At 37.6% G+C, this 15,193-nt stretch overlaps 1 protein-coding gene across 4 annotated transcripts in view; it reads left to right on the top strand.

Annotated features, from left to right (window-relative positions):
• The window catches only part of tpk1 (thiamin pyrophosphokinase 1), a 196,062-nt gene that overhangs the window by 42,796 nt on the left and 138,073 nt on the right, over positions 1 to 15,193 (top strand). For all 4 annotated transcript variants that reach the window (XM_031903402.1, XM_012964780.3, XM_031903403.1 and 1 more), the window contains 1 exon segment: positions 3,411 to 3,485. In XM_031903402.1, coding sequence (XP_031759262.1) covers positions 3,411 to 3,485 — 75 coding nt within the window.

The raw sequence follows: 15,193 nt of genomic DNA on the forward strand, positions 1-15,193 counted from the left end.
GGAGGGATACGAGCAGAGAAAAGCAGCACAGAGTGGGATGTTGTAGGATTTGCATTCATTTCTCTTTCATTATTTAGCTGCACATTGCACATTTGTCACCGGCACTCGTAGCAACGCTGCTTGTGTCAGCTCCTATGTGTGTGTGTGACCTGGCAGCGCCCAGTAGCTGCTGTTGTGCTGGGCACTGTGACGTAAGCTGGCTAGCTGAGGATGCTGGGAGTGGAAGCATTCTTGTAGTTTTTAGGGTGACACACGGGAGGGGTAAGGATAGAATGCTAGGGTGACACACGGGAGGGGTAAGGATATAATGCTAGGGTGACACATGGGAGGGGAAAGGTGAGAGTGCTAATAAGATTTTCCAGTTTTCTTAGGTAAAATTAGGTACCTCGGCTTATACTCGGATCGGCTTATACTCGAGTATATACGGTAAGTTAGGCTGTTTTGCAAATGTCTTAAACTTTGGGAGTAAAGTCAGAAAATAAATTATTGGATATGTTGATTAATGTGCAAAAATTACATTAAAACAGTAGATAAATATTTACTTTATCCAGGAATAGCTAGATAATCTTAAAAGGTACATGACTGTTCCCCTTAAATAAAATGTAAATATATTGCACAAAAATTGGACTATAGGTATTTGTTGCAGACAGATTTTTTTTTTTTATTATTATTTGGAACAATTTAAATTCAGTTATTTCTCTGTGTAATGTAAGTGCTGGAGCTTTAATGTAATATATTGCATTATTACTAAGCCTCTTACTGTATTTTGGATTGTTTTTTGTGATGTACAGTGCAGCAGTTTAGGTTTACCATATTGCGGCATGGAATCCTTGACATTTTTAAAGGAGAAGGAAAAGCTAAGTCACTTGGGGGTGCCAAAATGTTAGGCACCCCCAAGTGACTTGAATTGCTTACCTATTACCCCGGGCTAGTGCCCCTGTACAGAGAGAACAGCACCAGCCTGGGGTAGCTGCAGCGCTTCCTCCTTCCTTCTTCGCTGCGCGCTCATGCGCAGTAGAGTGAAATGTCGAACTTTAACAGAGAAGTCGGCTTTTTTACTCTACTGCGCATGCGCCTGACTCACAGTCAAGGCTTAACGAAGGAGGAAGTGCATCGCCCCAGGTGCCCCGGGCTGGTACGGTTTTCTCCTAATAGGGGCACCAGCCCGGGGTACGAGGTAAGCGATTCAATTCACTTGGTGTTTAACATTTTAGCACCCCCAACTAACTTAGCCTTTCCTTCCCCTTTAAAACTGTTTTAAAAGTCATCTCTTAATTTACTGTATATATAATGTTTAATATAGAAAGGAATTGTATATAAATATTTTTAGTTATCTTTCTAAATGGATGATGGATGATGGATGATGCTTAAATATCAAAATATGTTGCAAAATATGCAGTATGCTTTTGTCCATACTACGCACACGTAAGCCAGGTTCAATTGGCATTCATGGGTTTAATATGCAAAGGGCAGATTTGTGATGAAACTGGGGAATTCAGATAATCTTCAACCTTTTTTCTTTTTTTGATGTATCAAAACTTTTCTGACTCTCAGGTGTCAATTCATCAAAATGTGTTAGGCTGCATTGAGCAGTTAAACGCATTCATTTCCTATTACAAACATGTCAGCTCCCCCGATTTTGCCCATCACCATAAGTCATTCCTCTGTGCTTTCCTGTTAGGGATTAAGAATTAATGCTCAATGTTCCAAGCATCAGCATTGAGCACAAATACACATCTGAATCCTTACTTTTTAATGCAAATTGTATGCAGGGAAAATGCAGTCCGACCATTAATTTCTGTTTCAAAGTGAATTGTTTTAGCTAAGAAAGTGAATTAACTCTAAGAGGCTGATTTATAAAAATGTGAGATTCAAGTTCAAATAGAAAAAATCATCCACTTTCTTTTCACTCCTATGGGTTTTTTAGAACCGTATTTAGCAAATGGTAACTCTAACGTTCACCCACTGCTAAATATGCTTCTTAAAATCCCATAGGAATAAAGAAAAAGTGGGTGAGTTTTTCTATGATAAGCTCTAATCTCACACTTCCATAAATCTGCCCCTTAAAGTACCGGTAACTTTTTACCAAGTGGTAATATTATGCAATGAAAGAAGAAGTCAGAAAAATGTCTTAAGGGCAATGCTTCGTACCCCTGAGAGAAGTGAGTTATATAAATACATCAATATGTTGTCCTTACACAACCAGATTCGAACCTTTGAATCAGCCTTAGCCTGTCACAAAGTGACTAAACAAAACATCTTATTAGATTAACATATTAGAGTTTCTAGACCCTCTTTGTTATAATGGAGATCCTGCATTTTTCACTAACTTCCCTATACTGTATGTATGTGGGTTTCTATTGAGATCATATTTTATAACCTATCTTGTGCTTAGGGTTGTAAAATACATATTTGTTTCAAACTGTGTTCCCACTCTGGGTCAAAGTTATTGTACAACTGATACAGCAGGAACCTCACTCTGAAAGGATTAAAATATGCTCAAAAATATATGTTTACATATTGCATGTGTTTAACACTTCAGTCATCTGCTAAATGTGATATTATTTTGATAACAAATTTTGACCGTTTGCCATTCAAAGTTGGTCTTGCTGTATGTTAATAACATACATACACACGCAAACACAGAGCAAGTAAATATTTTCAATGTAAGTTAAAGATAGAGTTAACAGTTCTTTTAAGTCTATGTATCAACACTTCTTCTGTGGGATGTCAGCATAGCTTTCACTACTGTTTACCCCTTATATCATACTATTATATTCACACAAGCTTTAACAGTGTTCTGTAATTTTCTTTCACATTAATCAGTGATCTATCAGTGTTTAAGTTTTTGTTTTTTCCACAATTCAAGTTTTCTAATTTATAATTTTGGTTAAAAAAAACTTGTTTATTAAGTGGAAAAAACAGAAAAGTCGAATGTAAAACTTCACCATTTAAAGGCCTTGTGAGTTTCTATAGAAGTCGTAAGGAGTTGTCCTAGGCAAAGTCAAGCCATATTTTCAATTTGAGATATTTGAGTTTGTAAACTCTAAAATTCAAGGTAATCAAGTGTTTTTAATGACATGAGTTAACCACATTAATAAATAAGCAAGCATTTGATATGTGAGTTTAATCAATTTAGAATAACAAACTTAGAATTTACAAACTCGAAAACTGATAAATAAGCCCATAAATGTTTTGATTTCATATATTCTTAAAAAATGTAGTGCATCTGTTTTTTTGTTTGTATTTTGTGTCAGGTAAGCCCCTTATCTTGTTTACTGTTGTTGTCCAATAAAGCCCCAGTCATTTTCAGGTTATGTTGATGAGCCTGTCTGCCTGGCTGCTTTATCCTGTGAGACAAAGGCTTTGTTTGATCTCTAGAATTAAAAATATGTTTTCTTTATTCACAGGAAACTTGAAATATTGCCTTATAATTCTGAATCAGCCGTTGGATAAAAGCCTTTTAATTCACCTGTGGGAAACAGGTAAATCTCCATATTTTATGATTTTTAAGGCTGGTAATATTAGTATTGGGCGTTGTATGTACATTATATGACTAAAATCATTACACTGTACTGGAAATCTTAAAGGGGCAGTGTACCCTATGTGTTAAACATGAGATCAATTTGTACTGATATTTTTTACCTATTGTTTTAATTAAAACAGAAAAACTGTCTGTCTACTCCAAACGACCAAGTTGCAATGCTTTCCTAAAGCTATTGTTTTTTATCAAAATTTGTGAAATTTTTTAAAAATCGCTTCAAAGCTTCCAGTCTATAGAATCTTATCTCCTAAAGGTCATAAAGTAACCAGATAAAACACCCTAAATATGAACGCATGGGGTCCACTGAACAGTTTGATGCCCAATATATATAGGTTTACCTAAGTATGTGGCATGTAGGGGCCCCAATATGAACATACCCCCATATGATCATTTCTGTCATTTCAGCTTCTGCAAAATCAACACATTTACATTATTATATGTGGGATAACGCTAGTTAAAAAGTACATTCACCCCAGAAAGTCATATATTTTTGGAAAGAACACATTTCCCCAAATCTAAAATGGGTACCCTTGTCTTTCTACTCCAAAGTACCAAGCCGCAAAGCTTTCCTAAGTTTGATGATTTTTATGGCATTTTCAAAAATCACCTCAAAACTTCCACTATGCATCATCTTATTTTCTATAGGTCATTAGGTACCAAGATAAAACATTCTAAATATGAACCCAGAGGTCTACTGAACAGTTTGATGCCCACTGTAGACCCCCAAATATACCTTGTGCACACTAATTTCATGGCTTATCTTTACCTAATTCATAAACACATGGCAGTTTTATGAAGGGTAGAAGCTGCATAAATATAGGGTGATCCCTAAAAACCCTATATTTTTGGAAAGTACGCATTCTAACAAATCCAACATGGGTAAAGAGTCCTTTCTACACCAAAGTACCAATCTGCAAAGCTTTCCTAAAGTTAGTGGTTTTTATGACATTTCAGAAAATCGCATTAAAAATGTTGCAGTTTGCCGCATTTATCTCACACAATTTCTTGCATACAATGGCAAATCATCCCAAATAGGAACACCAGAGGTCTACTGAACACCTCCTAACTATACAGAGACCCCCCCGAAAACCATATATTTTTGGAAAGTACACTTTCTGACAAATCTAACATGGCAAAGCTATGCTAAAATCAGATCAGGAACACTAATATAGGGATAAAAATGCAATAAAACTACAAAAATTGTGCAAATCAATGAAACAACAAAATAAGTCACATGACAGCATAATTAGTGGTCAGAATATCTGATCCAATAGTCACGCTGTCAAAATAAACAGTTTTTAGGGGGAAAAAAAATAAAAAAAAAAAAAAAGTAAAATGAAAAAAAAAAATTAAAGTTTTGTTTGTGTATACATGTGCACATGTAAAAGTTGTGTGACAGTGTGTATATAAGTGTATATATGTGTGCAAAGTGGAAAACAAAAACCTGTGCTAAATTGTGTGTTGTATGTGTGTGTAAATGTGTGTAAAAGCGTGTATAAATGAAAATAAAATCGCTCTTACCTGTCCTGAAGATCAGATCGCTTGCCTGCTCCTCCATGCTGCAGTTCTTGGGAGGAAGTAGGTGGGAGGAGGCACTGGGGGGGAAGGAGGAAGCAGTACAAGCAGCAGACGCGATGCAAGAGAGAATCGCTTAGGTAGGTACTACGTTGTTGGCACTTAACTGATTTTTTTAAAACAATGTAGTACCTACGTTGTTGGCAGGGAAGGGGTTAAACCCTTCGGGTACCTCCTTTGTACTTGTTCTGCTTGTCAGTACTCCACATCCTCCTTGATCTTGACTTTAACCCCCAGAAAGGGACGTACAGTCCTTGACAGAAAAATAGATCATTACTGTTACTGTCATTATGGTTGTAGGGTGCAGGTGAAGTTGGATTATAGTTTACAGTTTCAGTGCTTTTAACTATTATTGCTAAGTGTAGCAGTATTATTGGCAATCACAAGACAGGTTAGAGGGAAACAGTGATTCATAATTAGCTTAAGACTAACAGCGCTTTTACTTTTAGTACAGGTTCTTTTATTCATTAATTATTGCAAAGAAACTAGTACATGAATACAGAGGGATGTCTCTAGACTGCCCTGCTCGGATTCTGGGCAGGCAGTGTGAGTTGAGTGCAGCAGACGCAACCCATTGGGCTTGCAGCACAAGATGTTGGAAGACAAGCTGCACTTATTGTTCACAGCTTGACACACGACACAGTTTGAGCCTTGCATTTTGCTTTGGTGAGTTGCGGCCGGCCTTTGCGGATTGGTGGCACGGTGGACCTGATGGTCTTTGGGGGACACCGATTTCATTTGCGTGCAGCCTGGTATATTGTGCCGGGAATTGCATGCATTATATTTTAATTAAGAACATTGTCTGCTCCTGACTTTCCATTATAACAGGATCAGGGTATGGATATTGAAATTTAAATCTATACCCTTATTATGTTCCATGCAACACATATAAAAATGCCTGTTTAAAATTATATTTAATGCTTCATTAATGACCATCTTTTAAAGGGGAAACATAGTGAAAAATATTTTTATAATGTCTAGGCAAACATTTTCACAATTTATAGCTTTTAAAAATTTTGCATCATTACAAAGCTATTTCTAATTACTGAAACAGCATCCCATCCTCCAGATTCTCTCGCTCCCTGGTCTGTGTCAGTGACGCAGAAACGTGTGAGTGACAGCAGAGTGAAAACTGATTTGCTATGGCCACACCCCTTAACAGCAAACATGTTCAAAGGGAAGATAAAGTAATGGAGCCGGGCTGAGTTCTGATTAAGCTGCATTTGTACATATAACAGTAAAGCAGCTTATTGTTTTTAACCTTTATATCAATATATACAGAACACTTCAGACTCTTTTGTGCTTGGGTTTTGTGCTGTTTACCAGCAGGCTTATTTCAGTTGCCAGTCACCCTCCTGCAATTTACACGTGCAGATACAAATCTTTATTCAACAGCCAGATACAGATGTAATAGAAGAGTGTATAAACAAGACTTCCTCCATACTAGTGATAAATCAGTTGCAGCAATATTACAGACCTCTGCACAAGCAACTGTGTGTGTAATGGCACATAGATTCCTGCATGTTGGATTGACTTCACAGACACCTCTCTATGTCTCTCAGTCAGAGCTCTCCTGTAGACTGACTAGCCGGGCTTTCAGACTTCTTGATTGGCCAGATAAGTCTAATCAGTCCCACCTGGTCAGTCTGTAGCATTTACTCTGCTACAGGGATTTGTGCCCAGTCCATGGAGAAGAGGTATGTAAGGCTAGGCGACTATTATCAATAGTGAATGTATAGATTTTGAGTCACACAACACTTCTTATACTTTTTTTTTTATTATACTTCTATTTTATGTAAGCCTTTGGTTTTAATCCACTCAAAAGAATGATCTGCACTATCCAGAATGCTTGGAACCTGGGGTTTTCCAGATAAGGGATCTTTCTGTAAATGGGATCTTCATACCTTAAAGTGGACCTGTCACCCAGACATAAAAAGCTGTATAATAAAAGCCCTTTTCAAATTAAACATGAAAAACAAAATCATTTTTTTATAAAACATCATAAAACATCCATACCCATTATAAAAGCATTTAAAATTCCCAGCTGTCAGTCATATATTGCCTGCCCCACCTCTATGCCTTAGGCAGTTACTTTCACTTTCCATTCAGGACTTCTTAGATGTTGCTGCCCTCCTCACATTGCCCTACCCTCCTCACCATATAATTGTGTACCCAGTGCATGGACATGGGTATCAGGTCCCCCCATACTGGCACAGAAACAAGATTTTGGCAGGATGCAATGCCTGCTTTAATAACAGTGTCCACAAAATGGTGGCTGCCTGATTAATGCAATTGTGAATTCCAAGGCTGAAGAAAATAAGATTAAAATAATTTATATAGTGTAAGTAAAGTTTACTTTGCTTGACAAACACAAAAGAAAACAATTTAGAATTATTTCTTACGGTGACAGGTCCCCTTTAAGTCTGCTAAAAAATCATTTAAAACCCAATAGGATTTTTTTCCCTAAAATAAGAATTAGTTATATCTTAGATGGGATAAAGTATATAGTACTGTTTATTATTATAGAGAAAAGGAAATCATTTTTAAAAATTTGAATCATTTGTTTAAAATGGAGTCTATGGGTGATGGACTTCTCGTAATTCAGAACTTTCTGAATAATGGGTTTCCAGATAATGGATCCCATACCTGTAATGACATGGCAGTGAGGACCATACAAGAAAAACAAACACCACACCTGTAGTTTTCTCATAGGCTGTACAGACAAATAACCTTAATCCCTGTCTAACATACAACTGGTAGACTATATAATGGAAACACCCTATATTAGCAGTACATGATTGTTCAATTTAATACTCGAGTATAAGCCAATCTGATTATACCCCCTTAGCTCAATCAGCAACCAAGCTAAACACAAAGGGGCTGATTTACTAAGACACGATTTCAAATCCGAATTGGAAAAATTCCGATTGGAAACAAACATTTTGCGATATGTCTATGAAGATTCTCATTCATCCAGGTCATGATATACAGTATCTAGTAGAATTAAGTCTAAAACAACTGGACTTTTCTGAGTTTTTCTTGAAAACGTTTCACCACTCATCCGAGTGGCTTCTTCAGTTCAACTGCCGAGGCAATTGATACAGTGAGGAAACGGCTGAAACAAGACACCACCCTCAGCAGCAGAACAAAGCTGACCCCAGAACAAGTTTGTTCCTTACTGGACCTATGTCTCAATACCACTTACTTCAAGCACAAGGACGTTTTCTATAGACAAAAACATGGCTGTGCCATGGGTTCGCCTGTGTCTCCAATTGTAGCGAACCTTTACATGGAAGAAGTGGAAAAGAAAGCCCTGGACACCTTCAAGGGAACAACACCAAGTCATTGGTTCAGATATGTGGATGACACCTGGGTCAAAATTAAAGAACGCGAGGTTCCAGCCTTCACCAAACACATAAACTCGGTGGACAAAAACATCACGTTCACAAGGGAGGATGTGAAAGACAGCAAACTGGCTTTTTTTTGGACTGTGCTATAGTTATCAAAGAGGGGAGGGACCTGGATATTGAAGTATACAGGAAACCCACCCACACAGACCAGTACTTGCTGTTTGATTCCCACCACCCTTTGGAACATAAACTGGGTGTAATTAGGACTCTACATCATCGGGCTGAAACTGTGGCATCCAATGCAGAGGCCAAGGAGAAAGAATATAAACATCTAAAAGGAGCTCTGAAAACTTGTGGGTACCCAGACTGGGCCTTCATCAAAACCAAATCAAAGACCAACAGAAAGACCAGACCTACAAACAGAAGGGAGGAACACAGCAGGCGAAACAACATAGTCATTCCATATGTTGCTGGAACATCAGAAAAAACTTAGGAGAATTTTCAACAAACATCGCATTCCTGTGTTTTTCAAACCCAGCAACACCCTGAGACAGAAGCTGGTGCACCCGAAAGACCCAACACCCAAGCACATGAAAAGTAATGTGGTCTATGCTGTCCAGTGTAGTGAAGAGTGCTCAGACTTATACATTGGGGAGACAAAACAACCTCTCTGTAAGAGAATGGCCCAACATAGGCGGGCAAACTCCTCAGGACAAGACTCAGCGGTCTATCTACACCTCAAAGAAAAAGGTCACTCTTTTGAGGACAGTAACGTGCATATTTTGGACCGAGAGGACAGATGGTTTGAAAGAGGTGTGAAAGAGGCCATTTATGCCAACCTGGAAAAACCATCCCTGAACAGAGGAGGGGGCCTGAGACACCGCTTGTCACCAACATACAATGGCGCGTTGACATCCTTACCCCGGCAGTTTCACAACAGTTCACACTTCCAGTCATGTACTTTGAAGGATTAACACCTTCATCAATGAGAATCTTGGTACCATTGTGATTGGATCATACCTTCTTACACCTGTCAGTTTCAGCTAACACCTAACTGAACAAGTTCAATGGAACCATTGTGATTGGATGTCTGTGACTCTACTACCATCAAGAGTTTAAATACCGGGGAATTCCCTACCAGTCATTTGAACTGAAGAAGCCACTCGGATGAGTGGTGAAACGTTTTCAAGAAAAACTCAGAAAAGTCCAGTTGTTTTAGACTTAATTCTACTAGATAAACATTTTGCGACTTTTTCGTATTTTTTGCGATTTTTTCGGCGTCTTTACGATTTTTGCGTAAAAAGCGAGTTTTTCTGCGTCTTTACGATTTTTGCGTAAAAACGCAAGTTTTTCGGCGTCATTACGAAAGTTGCGCAAAGTCACAATTTTTTCGTAGCGTTAAAACTTAAAAGGCGCAACGTTTCGCGCAAGTTTTAACGCTACGAAAAAATCGCGACTTTGCGCAACTTTCGTAAAGACACCGAAAAACCGCAAAATTACCGATCATTACGAAAAAAACGCAATCGGACGCATTCGGCCCGTTCGTGGGTTAGTAAATGTGCCCCAAAGAGTTAATTTGCATACAAAGGACAGGGGGTGCTAGTCTGGAGGGGCCCATGGCACCTGACTCGAGTATAAGGCGAGGGTGACTTTTTCAGCACATTTTGGGTCATGAAAACTAGGCTTATACTCATGTATATACAGTTTATTTTGTACTATATACAGTATATCCAGGATCAAAGCATCTATTGTGAGAAGTGTATTCTATTTGTTTTTTATTTGTGTTTATAGGAAAGAAAAAAAATGACGTGCCTCAAAACAATTTTTTTGCGTATGCAACAATTTTTTTTTTTAAGTGCTTCATTTTTGTGTTTTGCAAATTTTTTTTTGCCATTTTGCAAATCTTACCAAAGTTTCGCAAATTTTTTGGTGAAGCAAAACGGGACAGATTCACCCATCACTAATAACTGCCCTAACAATTTTTTTTATAACATTATGTCAGGTCTTGCAAAGTCAGGACAACAGAAATCCCTTAAAAAAAAATGGATATTCAGCTGGCAGTGAAAAGATAATTTTCTACCACACACAGTTCAAAAACACAAAAATAGCTTTAAAGGGGACCTGTCACCTTAAGAAATAATTTCAAATTTAGTTCTGCAATGTTAGTTGAGTAAAATAAACTTCACTTACACTATATAACTATATACATAATCTAAATCTTGTTTCCTTCAGTCTTGGAATTACACAATCCCAACAAGCAGGCAGGCACCATTTTGTGAACACTGTTATTTTGAGAAGCTTTGCATCATGCCAAAATCTTTTTTTATGTGATTGAATTGAGGGCCAGATGCTCAAACCCATGCACTGGTTCCACAATTAGATGGTAAGGAGGGAGGGGGAAGTGAGGAGTGCAGTGACATCTAGGAAGTGCTGAATGGAAAGTTAAAGTTATTGTCTGCCCCACCTCTATGCCTAAGGCATAGAGGTGGGGCAAGCAATATATGATTGACAGCTGGGATTTTTAACTGTCTTTATAATGGCTATGGATATGTTAATAAAAAAAGGAATTTGGATTCCATGTTTAATTTAAACAAGACTTTTATTATACAGCTTTTTATGTCTAGGTGACAGGTCCGCTTTAAGCAGCAAGATAATGCAAGAAATACCATGGGTTTTCAGACCTCATCAGCAGTATGTACAGGCTCATAGACTTCTAGGTATTCTCTGTCAGACTGGCCAGCGAGGGTTTTAAGAGCTGCTGATTAGTCACCCAAGGCTAATTAGCCCCAGTTGGGCAGCTTTGTAGCATTTCACTCTGCTCGAAACACCAACATATTTTGCAGCACTTTACAAAGACTATACACCATTCACATCAGTCCCTCTAGTGGAGCTTACAGTCTAAGGCCCTATCATATTTGCACAAACTCTGATTAGCATTATCAGGAGCCAAATAACTTTTCTGTGTGCTTTTTTTGTGCACCCCAGAAGAGAAAATATTAAAGGAGAAGGAAAGGTAACGTCACTAGGGTTGCCAAAATGTTAGGCACCCCCCAGTGTAATCACTTACCTTAATACCCCGGGCTGGTGCTCCTGTTAGGAGAAAAAACACACCTACCCTGCGTAGCTGCAAGACAGCTACAATCTTCTGTCTGCCTTGGTTGTTCTGAATCCCAGGGCCAGCACATGCACAGTTGGGTAAAAATGCCTATTTCTTGTTAAACTTCGGCTTTTCACTCTACTGCGCATGTGGAAGTGGCGTGAAGAAAGAAGAAGATCGCTGTCTCTGAGCTACCCCAGGTTGGTGCGGTTTTCTTCTAACAGGATCACCAGACTGGGGTATAAGGTAAGCAGTTACAATCATTGGGGGGTGCCTAACATTTTGGCACCAACTCCTTGCAGATATTTCATATGATTAAGCATGATGAAAATGCATTTTTGGACTCTAAAAAGTTCACTAAAAACTACTACAGGGATACTACAGACAGTGGTGCACTTTAACATACACTTTACACTAAGGTTCCCATTCATCCCCGTATCACGGGGACAGGCCCCGTTTCAGGACCCCCTGCCCCGTGAAAAATGTCCCCGTTTAGCGTCCCAGTCCATTGAAATTGCATCTTAAAAGTCCCCCTGAAAAACTTAATTATCACTGTGTAAAACACTTTCCTATTGTTTAAGAGAACTATCACTCAGTTTGCAAGAGCCAATGAAGCTGTACGACGTCACTAATATAAAAGGCGTGCGTTTCAGTATGTCTGCCAGTGCCAAGAGAGAGACAGAAAAAGAGGGCTTGGGTCTGTGCATCAGCATGGCAAGTACTTTATTTCATGCAAGCTGCTTCGGCAATTTTAAAAATCAAAATAAACATGCAGGAGTGACACTACTGCTTGTAGTTTTAAATGTTAAATTGTACTTCCCTCAGCTGCGCACAGAAACCCTGTGCAATGCTGCTGTAGCCATGAATTAAACCACAAGTGTTTCAGTGAAATAAAAACAACATTTATTGGCTCAAAATTAAACAAACAAATTCAAAAAGTAAAACATACTATACCAATACAATGGATAGGTGCATCCCAGTGCCTCACAGTACCCACTCTCCTAGGAAAAAAAACAAACAGCTAAAATATATAGTGAAAAGTTGTAGTTTATGCCAAAAGTGCCTCATAAGAGAAAATATTTTGGGCTTACACCTGGCCCTTTTTCAAACATTATAAGTTTTTGCTATTTTGAATGTAAGTGAATATACACACTATACTATCTTTTAACTGATAAATTTACTTTTCAGGATATTTTAATATTAATGTGCTCTTGGAGATTTCTGGTGTACCATGTATAGACATCTAGATTTACTAACAGAGCTGACATATTTACACATAATGAGAAAGTATTTATTATGTTTCCTATATGCAAATATTTTACTTTAGATATACAGTATATTCATATGGATCTTATATAAAATGGTTACATATTCACTATGAGCCATGGGTTAATGAGAAAAATGTCTGTTTGACATTTTAAAAGGGTTATGTAAAAATGTATGTTCATGCTAGACAATGGACCTTGCCTCTATGAGGCATTTTTGTAATCAAAATCAACTAGAACTTTTCACTATATATTCAGTGTGCTGCTGTTTCCTTTTTTATGAACCATAATAAATGCATTTAATATCATTAACTTGCTGAAGAGGGCAGACAGTTGTTCCCTTATAAGATTTAACCATCATCATGTGCACAACACTTACCTTTTAACATATACGCTTTGATGACTAATTTATATATGTTATATCACAATATCTTGTGTAATGGTGATCATACAATACATGGTTCATTCATGCCATAAGTAAAGATGAACATAAATGAAAGTTTAGAGTTCCAGAAATGTATAAAAGAGCTTGGCTTTCAGCCTTGTGCTTTTATATGGCCATCTGTCTGCTACATATAATGCTGTTCTAACATTTGTACCCCGGCCAGTTTCAGAACTCTTCACACATCCATTCATGCAACTCTATCAAGTAACACCTGTCTCTATGGGGCACATTTACTAATCCACGAATGCCCGAATGCGTTTTTTTCGTAATGATCGGTATTTTGCGATTTTTTCGTAAATTGTCGCAACTTTTTTGTAGCCGTTACGACTTTTTCGTAAATTGTCGCGACTTTTTCGTAGCATTACGACTTGCGCAAATTGTCGTGACTTTTTCGTAGCCGTCGCGCCAAGTACGAAAGTTTCAGATTCATTCAAGCTTCAGTATCGTGACTTTCCTTGGGCCAGGTTGGAGCTGCAGAGTGCCATTGAGTCCTATGGGAGGCTTCCAAAATCATGCAAAGTCTGAAAGGTTTGCCCGCCGTTTACGAGCGCTCAATACGAAAAAGTCGCGACAATATACGAGCAAATGGTAACGGCTACGAAAAAGTCGCGACAATTTGCGCAAGTCGTAACGGCGGCGAAAAAAACGCAAAAATACAAAAAAAGTCGCGAAATGTTAGTTTCCAATCTGAATTTTTCCCATTCGGATTCGTGGATTAGTAAATGTGCCCCTATGAGTTGCATGATACTTTGGTAATCCTATCAAAGTAACTCCACAGCATTCATACCTCTGTGAGTTTCAGGTGTCACCTCTCTGAAGAGTTACAATGTGCCATTGTGACTGGATTAGTGGAAGAGTACATATGCTGTGGACTTCCCATACCAGTCAGTTGAACCGAAAAAGCTGCTCGGATGAGTAGTGAAACGTCTTCAATGATTACTTAGCAAGTCCAGTTGCTTTAGATTTATGTATACTAGATATACCATGACCTGGATGATGAAAATCTTCATAGTCATATATGGCCATGGTACTCCTCCGTGACTTATAATATCCTTATATTTTAGTATAGGGTGCACATTATTCATTGTATTAATTCTTAAATATTACAATGTTATGCAGGGTTTTTATTTTTCCCCTTTCTATTTTATATGAAATTTGTTCCTTTTATGGTTATTAGTAAGTTTACTTTTAGAATTTGAACACTTTTATGGAATTTTAAGCTCTTAGGCTTATTTAGGCAAGGTATAGTATGCTTTGAAAACTTAGAGGGGGGGGGGCAATATTAGTTGTTAGTGTATAAGTCTCACACATTTGTTAACCAGAAGCTGTTTGTCATAAGCATATAAAAAGTCATGTGGCATTGAAATAATTAGGATTTCTAACAGTATGTCTTAATTTTGGTAGCCTAACTTTTGCATATATGTTCACAAAGTTTAAAAAACATGTTATTACAAAGTTATTTTATACTTGTCAACCAATAAAATTTATTATAATATCTTCTATAAATAAATGTGTACTTTAAAAATATTGTAGGCTATGTAAATTAAACTTAGCATGCTTTATTTGTCTCAGACAATCAAAGCCTTAAAAATAAGTGTAGACTGTTTCCCCTTTGGGGCCAGTAGAAACCTTCTTGTAGGAAACCTGTTCCTGCACAGTGGGTACTGGATGTCCACAAAATAAAATAAAAACAAGTTTGCGAATCATATATAAGGTATGGGTATTTCATTTACTTTCAATTTTATATGCATGCAAATAAATGTTATTTACCACTTCAATCAGCAGTTTGCATATTCTTTATACATTTACTGATAAATGTTAGAAAAATAAATAAATTAATAACTTCTAAAACAAGTGCGGTGTGCTTTTATGACAAAATAGTTTTCAGAAATTTACAGGACACTTGAAATTAGAGTG

Source organism: Xenopus tropicalis, chromosome 6 (genome assembly GCF_000004195.4).
Source record: "Xenopus tropicalis strain Nigerian chromosome 6, UCB_Xtro_10.0, whole genome shotgun sequence".
Lineage (NCBI taxonomy): Eukaryota > Metazoa > Chordata > Amphibia > Anura > Pipidae > Xenopus > Xenopus tropicalis.